Genomic DNA, 18316 nt, shown 5'->3' with positions numbered 1-18316 from the left:
ATCTGTTATATGTTGAAAAAGTTGTCTTGAGGCAAAGTTAAAATCTTAAATGATAAAATGAACAAACATATAAAAACTTTATGTACATGCTAGATTTATTGTTTATTTGTATCTCACCTTTATTATTTTAGAAATAACTCAAGCTGTCAAACATATCCAACACACCTTTTATTTTAAGCAGAAACGGATGTGTGCATTTAAAATGTTTTAATTTTGCTTTTTTTTTTCCAAATTATTAAACTTTCAGTACAGTGTTAGGTTAAAGGAAAACATCTAAAGAAGTAAAAACAGAAGTAGCCGATTATGCAGTTAAATCTACCAAAATAACATTTGTCATCACAATTTTCAGCTGCTGCTGAAAGCCTAAAATTAAACTCCAGCTACATTTCTTTTGAGCAAAGATTCCTCAGCAGTGATACCTTCATTGTAAAAAAACCTATCAATCAGCCTTTTCTCTCTTGAAAAATGGTGACATCCAAGTGAAGATATTAAATAGTTAGATCCATGGGGCAGAGAAACAGTATGAAATAATATTCAACAATATTATTAGTCATATAAAGCTGCATTGGAAAAAAAACTTCTATAGATAAAACTGCATAATTTCCTTTAATCAGGATTGCAATGCTGTATGCAATCTATACAATAGTAAGTATAGGGTAATTATTGAAATAATACAACATATTAAGATTTATAACCATATAATAAAAAGAAAAAAGAAGCCAAAGCTTCAGTTGTATGGCTATATTCACCATCTTGACTTTTTATGTTCGTTCTTTAGTTATCTCCTCCAACCATTTTCTGATTTTTTGCCAAAATTTTTGGGTAGTTTTACAAGACCACCACGTGTGGAAAAATGTTCCTTCAGTGCTTTTGCATTTCCAACACCTTGAACTCATGTTAGGGTTCATCTTCACCAACCTCGAAGGGGGTAAGTGCCATCTATATAACATTTTATACATATTTTCTTTGTACGCCGCCGATTTCGTAATCTTGATGTTTCTATTCCAGATCTTTTCCCATTCTGTTAATGTAATGCTTCTTCCAATATTCCTATTCCACGTTATCATGTTCCCTTTCACTATCTCTTGCTCTAATTCTACCTCCAATAAATATTTATAAAATTTGGAGATATTCTTTTTATTTGATCCTAATAAGATTTTATCTAAATATTGTAATTTGCTATAGATTCCAAACTCTTTGATATCTTGTTTGTATCTGCTATGGATTTGTATATATAACCACTGGTCGATTTTAAATCCCTGTTCCTGTAAATCCTGTCGAGTTCTTAATTTTCCTAGAGGGTCTAATAAATCTTTATATTTAGTCGTTTTTGTTATATCCAAATTGTTGGGATGAACCATTGCCTCCATTGTTGAAAGCCAAATCGGAATTTTTAAATAATGTTTTTTGCATATTTTTTTCCAATTAGTTAATAATGAATCTCTAATAAGGTGTCTATGAAAATACGACTGTTTAGTTTTCCCCACTTCCCATAGAAATGCGTGCCACCCTCTCTGAAGATCGTGCCCTTCCAAGGCTAAAGTTCTTTTGTTGAGTAAATTAACCCAGTCTTTTAACCATAATAAGTTGGCTGCCCAATAATATAATTCCCAATTTGGGAGCGCTAGCCCCCCTCTACTTTTTGCATCTTGTAAAGCCTTAATATTGATTCTAGCTTTTTCCCTTGCCAAATAAATTTAAGTGTTACCTTATTTATATCTTCAAAAAAAATTTTGGGTAATTTAATTGGGATTGTCTGGAATAAGTAAAGGAATTTTGGTAAGATGTTCATTTTGATCGTGGCAATCCTGCCCAGTAGAGAAAGCTGCAGCTTATTCCAGGATTCTAGGTCTTTCTTAATTTGCTGTAATAGTTTATCATAATTATTCTCTTTGAGCAATTTACTATGTGGTGTTAACCATATGCCTAAATATTTGACCTTTTTTGTTGCCTGTATCCCCATGGTTTTTTTCTAATTCTTTCCTCTGATTCTCTGTTAGATTTTTAGTCATTAATTTTGTCTTATTTCTATTGATCTTTAATCTTGCTACTGAACCAAATTGTTCTACTTCTTTTATTAGGTTATGTCCTTTTTCCATGGGTTCCTCTAGGAAGAAAACCATATCGTCTGCAAACGCCTGTAGTTTATATTCCTCTGCTTTGACCCTTACTCCTTGGATTTCAGAGTTTTGTCTTATCCGCGTTAACAGAGATTCTAAAGCAAGTATAAATAGGAGGGGTGAGAGGGGGCAACCCTGTCTAACGCCCTTTTCAATGTTTAATGGGCCTGTTTGTTCACTATTAATTAGTATATTGGCCTGTTGGGTGTTGTAAATTGTTGTGATAATGTTCTCGAATTTAGTGCCCAGACTCATGTTATAGATTTTTTGTATTAAAAAGTGCCAATGTAGATTATCAAATGCTTTCTCCGCATCTAAAAACATGAGTGCAAATTGTTTCTCTGGATGAACTTCATAATATTCTAAGACGTCAATAATGGTTCTTAGATTATTTTTGATTTGGCGGGATGGAAGGAAACCATTTTGGTCTTCATGAATGTATAAATTTAAAACTTGTTTTACTCTATTCGCTATAATTGAGGTAAATAATTTATAATCAGCATTTAAAAGTGAAATTGGTCTATAATCGTTGATATATCTGGCATCTACATCCTCCTTCGGAATTAACGAAATCAACGCCCCCCTCCATGAGTCTAACATTTTGGCTGCCAAAAGTACTTTGTTAAACACTTCCAGCATCAGTGGCCCTACTAACTCTATTGTAGCTTTGTACAATTCTACTGGAATCCCATCTGGACCAGGAGATTTATTATTACTTTGGTTCTCCATTGCAGATTTCAACTCAGACCATGTAATATCCTTATTTAATAATTCTTTCTCTCCTTCCCCTATTGTTTTATCATTCGTATTCTCCAGATAAGTTCTTATTTTGTCTTCATTGATTTCTTCTTTTTTATATAATCTTTGAAAATAGTTTAATATAATATCTTTTTTCTTCTCAATCTCATGTTGTGGTATGCCTTTCTCGTCTATTAGTTGGTGTATCAGTCTCTTTTTCTTTTTTAAGTTTATAAGATAGCCATCTTCCTGGTTTATTAGCGTCTTCAAAATAATTTTGTTTGGACCTTCTCAAACTAACTTCTATTTTATCTTGTTCAATTAAATTCAGCTTATGTTTGGCTAATATTAACTGGTTTTGTATTCCTTGGATCTTAGGGGTTTTTTGTAATTGTATTTCTAAGTCTTTGATTTGTTGTTGTAATACGTTTTGTCGGGCATAAGTTCTCTTGTTTCTCATAGCATTATAGGAAATTGTTGTACCTCTTATAATTGCTTTCATAGTATCCCAAATATTCTGTTTTGAAGTTGTTTCATTATTATTATCTTTTAGGAAATAGTTTAGCTCCTCTTTCAGTTTATTAATATACTCTTCTTCGTTTACTATTTGGGTATTTAGTGTCCATCTTTTTTTTATTCTTCTCCTGTCTCTCCAAATTAGCTGTATTGGGTTGTGGTCAGCCCATTCATTTGGTAGGATTTTAATTTCTTTTATTTCATTAGCCAAATCCAAATCCATCCAACCCATATCTATTCTAGTCCAAGTCTTATGTGGATTGGAATAGTATGTAAATTGTTTCTCTTCAAGATTCCGTTCCCTCCATAAATCTTTTAAATTTAACTCTTTCATCATTTCCTTACATGCCGCAGAAAGTTCCCTTTTCCCCTTCTTGTTTTTTCCCATATTACTATGGTCTTTTTGGTAGTGTGCAATGGAGTTAAAATCGCCAATCAAGCAAATGTTCCTTCTTTCAAAGCCTACTATTTTTTGGTGGAGGTGTTTAAAAAATTTCCCTTGGTCTTCATTTGGGGCATAGATTGCTACAAGTAAAAATGTGATGTAGTTTATCCAAACTTGTATAACCAGAGTTCTTCCTTCGGGATCCTGATTATATTATTATGGAGCTTTTACCTATAATTTTGAGATCACTCAGCTATATGGTATTAATACTGACATTCTAGAAATAGTGTAATAAGATTAGGTCTTGTTCTAGAATATTATGGACAATTGTTTAATCCTTTAATACTGCTTTGGTTTGTAATACAGGTTATTGTGTTGGCTATTGTGTTCAGTTAAACATTCATTTCTCTAATGCTGCCCAATGCATTAACATCCTAACAACTTTAATGGTGCTTTAGAATAAATAACCCAACTGCATAATACCACCAGGATTCAATGGCTTCAGCAATCTGTCTCCAGCATTTCCCAGTCACAGTGGGCAAACCACATATAAAGTCAACAGCTTCCCATTACTAAAGCATATGCTTCCGAAGAAGAAAATCATATTGTGATCATGGCTAATAATTGAATATTGATGGAATTAACCTACACAAGTCTATCAAACCCAACCTCCACCAACCTGGTGTTTTGCAGAAGTATTGAATTACTATTTGCAGATTACTTAGCTAGAAAATTCTGCAATCTGTTAGTTAGAGAATCTGCAATCTGTTTCACATATCTGCAAAACAGCTGATAGGGAAAAATAGTTTAATCTAAAAGCTTTCAAAACATGTAGCTATAGCTTCTGTGTTTTCCCTTGTGTACTCTGAATTTTGAAATCTAGTACTCATCGCTAAAAATTTTAAAATCTAGCATGCATCAATTCTAATATTTTAAGAGCTGGAGAGAACAGTCAATCTACTAATTTTATTCGACTGCAACAGAGTAGCTTGCCTGGATCTTAACAAGGAATTCAGCATTGGATAGTGAGAAAAAATGTACAGTATGTATTTTCACATAGATTACATCATCTAGATGCGAGATGATGCATTTAAGCATTAGCAAAGATGCAATGAGACTTCAGCTTAACTCTGATGAATAGGGCATAGCATCCTATTTTCTTTGCAGGATTGTCCATTGCTGGGAATACATAACACCCCTGTCATCTTTTTATCAGCAAATCTGATAACTAGGCTAGAATTTAGCTCTCCAGCCTCCACTTGCTGCCCCTGGATATTCTGAGTGGTTTAAATCTTATATCCAGTGTTATTTGCAAATTTCTTAACTAGCCATTGCACATTGACCGTTTGGGGGGATTAGACCTAAGGGAATTTAAAGATTTATCTTAAAATTGAATAAATGTATATTATATAGATACAATGGACCACAGCTTATGGACACAGGTCACATTCTGTGACCATTCCAAGTTTTTAAAGACCACTGTGAAATGTGTAAAATGTTTCTAAGAAAACTAGTTTATTTTACACTCTTAAGATAGCCATTTTATACTTCTCAATTACAATTACAGTGAACTGGACCTGTTATTTTTAAAAGGCAATGTTTATAGTCATTCTCATAAAATGGCTGCCATGAGGGACATAACCAGTCACAAAATACCCATTTCGCAGAAATAAAGCATTATTATCTTTAAAATGTTTATGCCATTCACTCCTACATGGCAATTCTGAAGCAAACCTGGCTGAAGCCATCTTTTGCTGCCTCATAGTTACCATGAACTCTGAAAGGGGGAAGGGAGGGGGAAATAGAGTGGCTAACAGTCAAAACAAAGAGTTTTCTTGTGGGAACCAAGGTCATTCCAACAGGTGGCAATTGAAAGAGGAGAGAAGTGACCAAGCAGCAGCCAGCTGCTTGGTGACTAGTGACTAGTGACATCTGCAGAGGGAAATATTTGCTCTTTTAATTAGGGTAAAACTGCGGGAACTTTTAGAGTTGGTTTTCACTGCCTTTGCCAATATGATATATCCAATAAACGTGTTCTTTGAGGAATCTACCTGCTTTGGAGTTCTGCTTTTGGAGGATGCATTACTCAGAACACTGGCATAGTGCTTTGCCAGATGTGAGCATGAAAACAAAAGATGAAAGTTTAATATTTAATATTTTATACTTTTCCACTATTTTGTTGCTTATGCTGCTCATAAAAGTGTGGCTATGTACTATTAGCTCCTGACATTCAGAAATCCTATTCAAGGCTATTTCTGAAACCATATAAACTGGGTACTTAAAACCAAGAATCATATGAAATTCAAGACACCATGGCCCATTTTAGTATATTTACTCTCTATATTGTACTTTTCCTGGAGAAATGTAAGAAGGTACACTTCATTTTTGATGGCTCCATTAGCACAGTTTAAAAAAAACTTTGTTCTTTGATGATACCAATTTCTCACTGTATACAAAATTTGGCTTTTTCAAGTAACTGACTTGGACAGTTACATGTAGCAGACATATTATTTTCCAAAATGAAAAAGCCACGATTCTAATTGAAGACCAGAAGAGCAGTTAAAACCACTCCCAGGTTGCTGTTTCCACACACAAATTTAGCTGTTATGTGTACTGTTCTAAAAATATAAATAGAACTCAGACTAGAAAAAAGTGCTATTTCTGATAATCTTGGAAGAGGTAAAATTTTACATGCAGTTAAAATAGGTTAAGTACCACTTCCTCGCCACTATTCCACGAAAATGCATTCCTGTAATTCTTTTTTTATTTAAAAGAAAGAATAAAAATGAGGGTTAGTATTTCCATAAAATACACCTCTTAATAACAATGTGTTTGATAATAAATGATAATTCATAGGAAAACAAGAAAACAATTAGATTAGAAACTGTCTGTTAAATATATTTATCCTAAGTCATAAATCTTGTTTACAAAAGCAGCATAAAATAGGTTTGTAAAGGCCTAAAGACATTTAGTGGTCTTCTAAAACACCAGCCTTTCTGTCTTTCTCATCCCATTTCAACATGTGCCTGGAATTGATCAGGGCTATTTTTACTATTTACCAATCTATTTAGACATCAACTGGTAGCTGTCCAGCAATGCCTATCTGTAAATCTAGGATTTACAGATAACATCAGCTACAATTGTTTTTAATCTAATAGCTGATCGCAGACAATTATTAGCTAGTCAGGGCTCTTTTCTTCTAATTTCAAACTTGTCAATAACTGCGTCCTCATTCTATTCATAACCCCCAGGCTCCTCTGGATTTGTGCCTAAATAAATAACTGATTTTTGTTACAAGAGAAATAGAAATATATTAGCATTCCACTTCTTTTATCTGTTTGCCTATGCACATGTCTATGAACATTTGTCCATTGTTACACAACATCCCAATGGCAATTTGGGAGCAGGTGTGTGAAAGGAGCTTAATAATTTAAAAATATGCTAACTGTACTGAAAATCCTAATTACTTAATTATCTGTTACATTTATTACTTGTCTTTCTTTTAGGAGCTCCAGATGGTGTACTTATCATTTCTCTCTAACTTTTGCCCACAGTATCGTGGAAAATTCTGGTTTGGAGGCAGCACAGAATAATCAAATGGGCTTCTATTGTTTTGGTAGATTTCTACTTTGGGTCCTGCTCTGAAAAACAAAAACCCAAACCTCTTGCAATTTATTTTCTTTAAAATGATGTTTGGGAAAGGTTATCAGTTGTGTAGACAATGAGAGAGAGGTATTGTGTAGTTAGATAGTTGGATGACAGTTGCTTGAAGAGTTTCTACCAACTGGGGAATGAGGAACAAAACAAGAGGAGACAATTGTAAAACAATTAAATGTGGGTTAGGCCTGGTACATGAAGGGTTTTAATTGCTGTGTGTGACTGAGCTGTATGAATAACTGTAAAGAACAGGAGAAAGAATCACGATCAAGATAATGGTCAGATTTAAAAAAAACATGAGTCCAAAACAGAAATGTAATTTGAGAAAACGTCTCAGACTTGAGCCTCCCTAGGAGAGGCACATTCAGATTTGCAAGATTCTGTGCCCGTCACCCTATAATAAAAGTAGTATTAGCATTCATAGTTTTGGTTTTTCAGTCAGGTCTACACGAAGGACTGAGAATGCTAGACTGCCAGCTATTTCTAAATAGGCAGGTATTCTGGTCCAGTCCAAGGACACACAAATACACAAAGATGTGGTTTTGTTCTTTTTACTAAAGGAGGCTTGCAATCACACACACTTACAATATAGAGTAAGTTCTCCCAAAACTTCAGCAAGTTTGGCTTACAAGTGTTCCAAATCAGAGTGGCCTAGGAGGAACGTTAGGTGAAGTCCAAGGGCCACGCTTGTAGTAGATTCATCAGCCAATCCAGATTCAAAGTCAGAGTTGCAAGGTTTACAAGTGAAGGCACATGGAGTGGGAATTAACAGGTGGTTCGTTGTCCACAGGGAGCTTGTGCTTGCTGCTCCATTTTAATAGAAATGGCCCTGATATAGTTCATTTAGCAGAGCAAGACTCCTTCCGTGCAAGCAGCCTCACAGAGCGCCTTTGTTCTATTCTCTTGGCTGTTGAGGCAATTGAGCTCTTGCATTGGGAGGGAGGAGGTAGTGATTCCATGCCCTCATCTTCAGAGGCAATGGCAGCTGTGGCTGCTGCTTGCAGTTTTTCCCTACCTCCTTTGCCTGCTCAGACAGTGCTGATGTTGCTCGTCATCTCTCAGTACTTTTGAAATTGGCTCTGGCATTAGCTGCCCATCATCAGTCCTCTCCTCTGATTCCATATAGGCAGGACTACGATCAGGTGGAGGGCATGATCAAACCTTTGCCCAGCTTTCACTAGTGTATCAGCTGTGGTCCTACCTCGACCACAAGGATCTTTCAGTTGTAATTCATACCTCATCCCGACTTGTTTAGATCACTGCAATACATTCTATGTGGGGCTATCTTTGAAGATTGCCTTGAAGCACTAGTTGTTTTAAATTTATTATTGTTTCTTGCTATTAATCACTGGAAATCTTTTGCAAGTTTATCAGGATATATAGTAAATGTAGCCTTTCCTGATGCAGCTTACACATTTTTTCTAACTTTACCCCATGTAGAGAACATTGCAGCAGTCAGGTTGCAATAATGAGCAACAATTGTCCATGTTTAGAACTGCCCTACATTTGCATGAATGGTGCAATATTGTTTGAACATTGGAAAATGAGTTTTCTATTGCTCCATAATGTAAAATAAATCATAATTATGCTTAGATCAGAGTACATGTGGAAATAAAAGCATAATTAAGTCTAAACAAAATGAACCAAAATTCAAGTATGGCAAAGATTTATGAGGCTTTCTTTTAAGTCTGATGTCACTGACCATTTTATAGCTCAGCCAAGTACTCTGCAATCTTTGCTCTGCTTCACTAGTCTTCTAACATCTAAATGAGGAATCAAATTCATTTTAAGGTAGCTCAGAGAGAAAATGTATTCATATTTCTTTTTAATCATTCTTCTGACAACAATGCTACTGGGAGTGGTGGGGTGGTAGCTGGGGTGGTGACAAATACAGGTAATTACCTCTGCATCTCCATTATACATTAAGAATGCCTTCTCAGTGGATTTTCTAAATTTCTCAGTACACAGACCACTGGTTATATGATAAATATGTCCCCTAACAGCATAACACTAAAGGGGATCCCTGTAATTGGGCATGCTGAAAGGAGAGAGATTACCTACGCAAGAAAAAATAGCAACCATGTTCTAGGGCAGAGGTCCTCAATCCCAGGACACAAACTGATACCAGTCTGTGGCTGTTAGGAACCAGGCCATACAGATGGAGGTGAGCAAGAAAACTGAAACCATCTCCCTCCCCCCAGGTCTGTGGAAAAATTGTGTTCTACAAACTGGTCCCTGGTTTCAAAAAACGTTGAGTGTCTCTGTTCTGGGGATTAAAAACAGACTCTGAAGGCAGAAACTGTTTAAAACCAGAGTTGGAAAGGGTGTTTAATCTATCAGATCAACTGCTTGCTCAATGCACAACTCCAAGGTAAAGCATCTCTGACAAATGACAATTCAATTTGGTTGCCCCAAAGATGCTTTTTTCAAAGGCAACTGGACTTTCATGGGTTTTCTTTGAAGACATTTTGCTTCTCGTCCAAGAAGCTTCATCAGAAAAAGCGTTCAGGCATAAAAAGCATCTTTGGAACAACCGTTACCTGGATGATTGACAATCTCCATAGACATTCAAACTGCTTGAATATATCCAATGAGGGAGAGCTTATACTCCTTTAAATATCAGGATCCTTTGCTCAACTAATTTTTTTGCTGGAAAAAAAAATGTAATGTTCATTCAGAATATGTAATTCTGTGGTTTAACTCCAATACTGGATGTTCTACAATTTTAGAACAATAGAAAACAATAGAAAAATGCTATGTAACCACTATTCAATATTTGAAAAGTGATGTTTGTTTGTAAATAAAGATAGTGAACATATCCAACATATCTTTTTGGCCCAAGGTCACTCAGCTGTTTTTTTATTGGATAAGGTAGGACTAGAACTCATAGTTTTCCACTTTCTAACCTGGTTTCTTAACCATTAGACCAAATTGGCTCTCTGTTGTATCTTCTAATTATCTTCCATTCGGCTTTCTCAAGAGTAAATAGCCCCAATTCCTTTGCTCAATGCACAACTCCAAGGTAAAGCATCTCTGACAAATGACAATTCAATCTGGTTGTCCCAAAGATGCTTTTTTCAAAGGCAACTGGACTTTCATGGGTTTTCCTTGAAGACATTTTGCTTCTCGTCCAAGAAGCTTCATCAGAAAAATCAGCCTTTGTTGTGCTGAATTTCTAGTACCTCATCATACTTGTTCCTTTTTTCAGAAGCGATTTTTATTTGTCTGAATTTATCTTAAAATATGGAGCCCCAATTTTGTTACAGTGCTTGAGGTAAGCACTTGAAGGTTACTCTGATCATTGCCTCTTAGCAGACAGAAAACTTTTACATTTGAAGGGTCCAGCCTGCACAGGTTTCTTTCTGTTCTTTATAGAAATAACTCAGTTTTTTTTCTTAGATAAAAACCACATTCTCTCTGCTTTCAGGATTCACTCTCCTGATTTGTGTACCACAGTGTGCCTTTTTGTTCCAGTAAAATCTCAGATCCTATTTCTTCTATGTGACCTGAAAGCTTTTTTTTTCTACATTTCTTTCTCCCAATGGTCATTCCTATCCCACTAGGCTTAATAAATCCTTTAAAAAAACCACTTCAGCATGTTTTAGTCTAAACATTTAAAGTTTGATTTTTCTGAGTCTTCATACTCCATCTTTGTTTTCATGCCAGCTCTAATACTGATCACACATAAGTGAAATGCTAATTGATATACTAAAACAGGCCCATGTCTGGTTTAACGAAGAGGAAAAAAGTCCCAATATGTCACATGACACTGCCATGATGACATGAGATTGACACCCCTGTACTAAAACATCTGACATGTCACAAAACATTGTAAAAGAATGCTTTGTCTCTTTCACATGGCTTAGGTGCCTCAGGAAAGCACCTGACCAGTCTCATCAGAATAGTGTTAAACCACAATAAAAGGAGAGAATAGCAAAAATTCAGTACAGAAAATGCAGTCAAGCACTGGCTTCAAGAAATCAGAAAAAGAAAGAAGCAAGAGGCCAGGAAATGGAAATAGAAACAGAATTCTTTATTGGTCAAGTGTGATTAGACACACAAAGAATTTGTCTCCAGTGCATATGTTCTCAGTATACATACAAGCAACACTTGACAAATCATGATCATAATCATAAAATACAATCATAAGATAACAACACTTGCTGATAGTTGGAAACTTTGCAGGACCTCACAGCAGGGATTCCAGTTGTGGTATGGATCTCAAAAAGCAAGGATCAATTCTTCACTGAGTTTAGGGAATTGGACCAGTGTCCTTTCCAACTCTTACTGTTTTGTAAATCAGTAAACTAATCAGTAAACTTGTATCCCATCTTTTCTAAAATCAGCCCTCTTGAAAACAATTCAAGCCAAACATTGTCAGAAAACCCCAAATCAGACCTATCAACAAAACAAATATTTATAATAAAAATAAACTTTTTATCTTTGATAGAGCACATACTTTGCTTGGAAAGGTTTCAATGTCATGGTGAGCCTGGGAAAATCCCATCCAAAACACTGGAAACCATTGCTAGTTGATACAGAAACCATGCTGAGTCAAATTGGTTGGTTGTTTATATTCAGCATTCTCCTCTCGTGAACAGACAAGATGCTTCCTAAGTTATGACCAGCAAAAGCACATCACTGGGAAGTTCCCAGTTTCCTGAACTAGTGGACAATTTAGGATATAGAGAGTATGTTGGGCAGATGCCACAAATGGTACAGAGAACTAAGTCCACCATTTGCAGTATGCAGAATAAACACCGTTACTCAAATATCTGCTACCAAGAACAGTTACTGGAAAGCTTGGAAGGTAAGGAGGGTCAAGCATACTTAGTATTTGGATGAGTTTCTTTGAAGGGCTATAGGATAAACTGGGAAATTTTAACTAATCTGATATGGTGGAATTTTAAGGTTAAAAGGTTATTAAAATATACAATCATACCAAACACCAAACACCTTTTAAAAAAATGCATAACAAACATATTTCTTAAAATGGTGGAAAGCAATAGGAAACTGCTTGTGCACTGCTGGAGAAAAAAAAACCTGCAGGAATCTGTTCACAAAGTTACTAGGAGTTAAACAAAACTTAAAGGAGACATCATTTTTTACACACAGCCAAAGAAAACGCCAAAGTGGTGCCACCCATTATTTTATTTTTTATTGGGCCCATTTGGGACAAGAGAAATTCTGGAAAATAAAGAGGTTGGAGGCAGGCATTTTGCCTCAAAGCATATCAGCTCATTTTTTTTTTAATTCAAAAGTTTATCTTTTAAATGTAAAAAATGCAGAACAGTCTAGACAGGCATGCAGGGAGATTAAGGCTGCTGAAGCCTCTTACTGGGGCCAGATAGATATAACAATTACATCTATCAAAAAGTGTACTGTGTGTACACATATATGGTATTCAGTTTTGTTCGGGTATTTTCCCATGTCAGTATAGTTGTGCTTTCAAAGTTGTAGCGACGTTTCGGCAGAATCTCATCTGCCATCATCAGGCTTCTGTATTGTGTTTACCTGTGAGTCAGGCTTTCACAGCCGTTTCTCTTTTAAATTTGGTGCTAGCCTACTGCTGTGCCAGAATGGCTTTTTCTTCATCCTGATTGGTTGGGGGTCTTGGTCTGTGTTTATTGGTCTTGGAGTTTGCTGTGTTCTGCTTGATTGGTATTTCTAATATCTTCTGTCTGTTTTGTAGCGGGTTTTTTTTTTTTTGTCTTGATTGGCTGGCAAAATACCCGAACAAAGCTGAATACCATACATATAAATACCCGCGAAAACTTAAGAAAACATATATATATATACATGTGTGTGTGTGTGTATAGGTCTAGGTGTGTTTGGGTCTTTTCCCGTGTAAGATTAAGAGTATCTTGGTGATACTCTTACACGGGAAAAGACCCGAACACACCTAGACCTACATACCTGTACCTGTGAAAATCTACGAATATATATATATATGTGATTGCTGTTTTACAGGAAAATCATGGTTAATATTATTTTACTCCCAATACATGCCACTGTGCTGTCTGTTACACAGCAATTCCGTCTTTAGCTATTCAGAAATTAGTCTCATAAAGTTTAAGGTTGAACTGACGACACTCAAAGCAGTTGGGTATTCCTTTTCTCCTTCAGCCATGTGGCACTATTCAAACTTGGCCAAGGTAGGTTGTCTGTTGCTTAGTCTACGCCCTTTACATTCTTTCTCAGCCTCCCATTGGGTCTTGGTCACTAAGCAACCACTCAACATCAAAGCTTGGGGCTACAATTTGAAACTACAGGCCCTGCCATTCTGCAGAGAGCTGTATATTGGATCCTTTCTTCCCCATCCTGTTGGGCCACCTTCATGAATCAGATGATAGAGACCAGTTTTAGTCGGCGGAAAAGAGCGCCTCCGCATCAGTAGTAAGTGTTCTGATTTGGGTCTTCCAAAAGTGAGTTGTGGGTTGTGTGGTGTCTCTGCCTCAAAACACAGTGTTCTAAAAAATCAGGATCTTTCTCCTGGTTTGTGGGAACCTATTCTTCTCAACCTATCTTGGCCAAGGTTTATAGGATTTGGACAGAAGCAGCTGAATGCAATTTATTGCTTTATCAGACAAACCAAACAGCAGCATGTTTTGGTGGTAAAAGGAAATCAACTGAGGCAGAAATTGGACAGGTGAAGTGGTTTTCGCCAGCACATTCATGGGGGGGGGGGGATTAAAGTTCATCATAAAATCATTCCAGCTTCTTCCCTTGAAAATGCCCAAAATGTGATGGGCCCTCCCTGTCTTATACAAAATACATGATCAAAAGTAGACTTCGTAAAATGGTGCTTTGCAGGTGCTGGACTACAAGACCTATCACCCCTATCTAGCATGGTCATGCTGTAGGAATGGTCAGATTTCTAGTCTACTACAAATGGAAACTACCAAGGGCTCACTAAAAGCCATTGCAAGGTGGGAGGAGTCATCTGAGCTTTCAGATAATCAGGCATGGAAATGGATGCCAGACCTTATCTTACGAAAGTTGGGGAGGGTGTTTGAGGGGAATTGGCTGGGAAGTGATAAAAGCAATTAGAGGAAAAAATTCAGGCTAAACCCTATATATGCCAAGGTGATGAAGACACTGAGTTTGCCTACTGTGTCAGAAGCTGTTGATAAGATAATGAGTCTAAGAATAGTAGGGAGATGGTTTTGTATGGAATGTTCCCAGGAAGTCATTAATAAGGCTGGTGGGTAAGAGGTTGTAATTGATGGAAAAGGGAGGGAAGGAGGTACAGAAAGAGTGAAAGATCAGGAATCAGATCTTGGTGGGAGGAGGATTGTTGAGTGGAGACAGCCAGGCTCATGTATTTTATAAGAAGGATTTCCTGAACAGCCACTTCTAAAGAATGAAGCAGGGATATTTCTGATTTCTTGTTGCTCAAAAGATGACAGTCCTTGCAGTTCTGTGCTGGAGCTGTGAATAGCTAGGAGACTCAGTTATAAGCCTTGAAATTGCTAACATCAAATCTTGCCTCTCGCATTGCTGGCACTTCTGATTGTACCAATGACATCAAGGGAATGTTATTGACTATATCTAGAACAGTGTTTCCTAGCTTGGCAATTTTAAGATGTATAGACTTCAACTCCCAGAATTCTGGGATGTTGCCAAAACCTGATCTAGAAGGAGACTTATATGCATGAAATAACTAATTAAGTGGATTATCTGGATCCTTTTCAGTCAAGGTTCAGATCTGGGGAGAGTGTGGAAATGGTACTGGTTGTGCTTTTGGATGATCTCCAGCATGAGCAAGATGGTGGCTATGCATTTCCCCTTGCTTAACTTGACCTGTTGGCTTTCCATAGTACTGATCATATTATTCTTCTGGACTGACTCAGAAGACTGGAGATAGGTGGCACAGTATTGTGCGGGTTCACCTCCTTTATACAGGGTCAGTTTCAGTTGGTGGTGATCGGGGAGGAGAGATCTCACTCTCAGCCCTTGATATGTGGAGTGCCACATGAGTTGGTGGTCTTCCCTCTCCTCTTTAATATCTATATGAGACCACTGGATGAGCTTATGCATCACCATGGGGTGAGGTATCCTGAAAATGTTGACAATACCCAGTTGTCCACCCATGGCTAGTCAAGTAATGCCTACCCAGTGTCCTACCCAGTGTCTGGAGTCTGTGAAAGTCTGGATGGGGAATAAAAGACTTCAACTAAACTTCAACTAGTTAAGACTGAGTGGCTTTGGATTTTGAGCCCCTCTGGTTCTGGGACTTAATCATGTTTGGTACTAGATAAGTTTGCATTGCCCCAGAACAGATCCTGTTTGGGGATTCTGGAGGCAAGTTGTTCTACTGATTAATTGTTCTAACTCAGGAAATTTTGCAGTCAGGAAATGTAATCAATACAATTTTTTTATTAAAAAGTTTTCCATACTCAACTATAGTAATGTAACATGACATGGTAATTATGGAAGCATACCTAAAAAGCATGATGTCTGTGATTGTATCGAACTAATGATTTGAGTCATACCATTGAGGCAAACTGGATTAAAGTGTTGTGGGAGTGACTTATTTTTAAACTTTCCCCCATTCCATTTTCTGGATTTGAATTTCCCTGGCCAAATGTTATTATCAGTTTCAACAGGGCAGTAATTTAAATGTGAGAAGTAGCCTGGATGAAAGTTTCCAATTTTTTAAAAAGTCCTTTTCTATCTCTCACTTTAGCTGCTTTTAAGAAATAGAAAAAGAAATAAATAGAAATTATCACTTTGGGAACTTTCATACCAAATCTGCCTTGACCATGTGATTGGGATCATGGTATATTACAGTACTAGAAATTGAACAAGCAAAGCAAATATTCTTTAGTATTAATTCATTTGTACAGTATGCAGAACTTCCAGATTAAATCCATACTACCTCTCGTTAAAGGACTCAGGTAACAGTCTTTTCTATTGAGTATCCTCTAGATGTTTTTGGCTACAACTACCAAACACAGTGATAACTGTGGAGAAGGTTACTTTGATTAATACTTCAATATATACTTTCCTACATTCCTAAATGTGTACATCAAATGGATAATGTATTTCCTTATTATTTGAGAACAAGCATTCCCCAATCTTAACCTTAATTTTCATTCTCATTTTTCTTTTCTTCCTCCTCTTTTTCTTCTTCCACAATTTCTTATTTTTAGCCCAGATACATTCAGAATATTTAACCTTCAAATCCCAGAAAGAAATAATATTCTACACAAGATTGAATGGACACCAAAGAAAGAAGAAAGATACTTATTGGAATGGCGCAATAATCCTCAACCACAACATGCAAAGCTACTTAGAATGCATACCAAATTTATAAATGAGCCCGTATTATATATGGAAACGGAGGATACAAAAACAAAACAGGTGCTCATCATTATAAAATGAAATTGAAACCCAACTCATACAAACGATACCAGGCAAAATCTGGACTCCAGCACACACACCCTTCAATGCTTCAGCGTAGCTGTAAGAATTCATTTGAAAGCATTCAATATTTAAAACAAGGCACAATCTGCTATTGCATTCAAATCAGGACAAACAGTGACTAGTTAAGTTAGGATTTGTAAAAGTGGCCTGTGCTGATTCTAACTTGTTTTAGTTTTTTAAGCTTTCTGTTTATTAAATAGTATTCCCTTTTAAATTTCCCAATTCAAAGCAGTGTACATACACCACACTTCTTTCTCCTATTTCACCACAACAACAATCCAGTGAGGTGGGTTGGGAAGAGAGAGGAGAGAGAGAGAGACCAACTGACTCAAAGTTACTCAGCATCTTTCCATGCCTAAGGGAGGAGCAGACTTCAGAGTCTCCGAGTTTCTAATAATTCTAACTTAGTTTAAATTGAAAAAAAAAATGTTTTATATCTTTCTGTGATGAGAACTGGAAGAGGAGAGCACCTGAGCCTGTCTGGAAAGTTAACGTTTAAGCATTGTCCCCAAACCTGACTCAGATAATTTACATAATAGCTTCTCCCTGGGGATTTCAGCTCTTGTTTCTCTATAACTGTGATATCAATGAATTCATTTCTTTTTATTGCTTTTTTTTCTTTTTAAGTCTCATTGGTGGCCGACCTTTGAGCCCACTGTACAACATCCTAAACCACCTTATGACAAGCAGAGCACTCACCGGAATGATTTCCAGAAGCCAAACTGTATTTTGTCTCGGCCTGTTAAACATCCCTCTAAGTTACAGCCTTCATATGGAATAGGTAAGTCTATAGTGGTAGAAGGAGTGGACTCTACTGTTATCAAAATAGACTGCTCTAATTTTACTATCATGCAAAGTAAAGAAATTTTGATTTACCCGATATGATCAGAACCAAAAATGCCCAGCCAATATTTAGTACTGCTTGTTGGAGGTTTCTTTTTTCTGACAATTGCTGAACTAGAGTAGATAAAACTAAATTCCCATAATCTAAATACCAATTGTTCTTTGTCCAAAATATTGTGCTGTATAATCTACCTCTGTTCCCATTTAGCCACTGTCACCTTTTCACAGGTGAAACATCTGTTTCCTTTATTATATATTATAAGGCTTATTCTGAACCATGTTGTTCAAATAAATTAGTCTGTAAGGTACTGGTAGTGATATCATTGAAACATATGCCAATTGAGTCTCAAGAGGCATTACTTTCTGCATGTACAAACAGACACTGTGTAAAATAGAAAAACAATGTTCAAAGCATAACCTATATCTGTCCACAGATATGCTCCTATCCTGCTTCCCAGAACCATTTGATTAACCATCAAAAGAACCAAATGCTGGATTAATTGGGATGCAAAGATAACCCACTGCAGCTTTTATATTCTTATGATGCATTGAAGATCAAAATTCTTCCTGATTTGCAATCCACTGTAGGTTTACCATGTTGCTTTTAATCTAATACAGAGCCATTTTG

The 18316-nt window shown here is 36.5% G+C and overlaps 1 protein-coding gene and 1 long non-coding RNA gene across 9 annotated transcripts in view; one reads left to right on the top strand and one right to left on the bottom strand.

The window, feature by feature from the left end:
* The window catches only part of LOC148127561 (uncharacterized), a 100999-nt gene that overhangs the window by 58033 nt on the left and 24650 nt on the right, over window positions 1-18316 (bottom strand). The window lies entirely within an intron of this gene.
* CIMIP6 (ciliary microtubule inner protein 6) overlaps window positions 1-18316 on the top strand; it is a 72516-nt gene that overhangs the window by 48425 nt on the left and 5775 nt on the right. For 4 of the 8 annotated variants that reach the window (XM_087930654.1, XM_087930682.1, XM_087930679.1 and 1 more), the window contains 2 exons: window positions 16572-16782; window positions 17473-17626. In XM_087930654.1, coding sequence (XP_087786780.1) covers window positions 16717-16782; window positions 17473-17626 — 220 coding nt within the window. In that variant the 5' untranslated portion in view covers window positions 16572-16716. Of the gene's footprint in view, window positions 1-778; window positions 929-13617; window positions 13813-16571; window positions 16783-17472; window positions 17627-18316 lie in introns of all 8 variants that reach the window. The other 4 variants (XM_087930652.1, XM_087930648.1, XM_087930671.1 and 1 more) reach the window with 2 other exon arrangements.

Source organism: Pseudonaja textilis, chromosome 1 (assembly GCF_049901715.1).
Source record: "Pseudonaja textilis isolate UNSWEBS1 chromosome 1, rPseTex1.2, whole genome shotgun sequence".
Taxonomy (NCBI): domain Eukaryota; kingdom Metazoa; phylum Chordata; class Lepidosauria; order Squamata; family Elapidae; genus Pseudonaja; species Pseudonaja textilis.
Note: the sequence above shows the minus strand (reverse complement) of the source record. Positions and strands in the feature narration are given on the sequence as shown.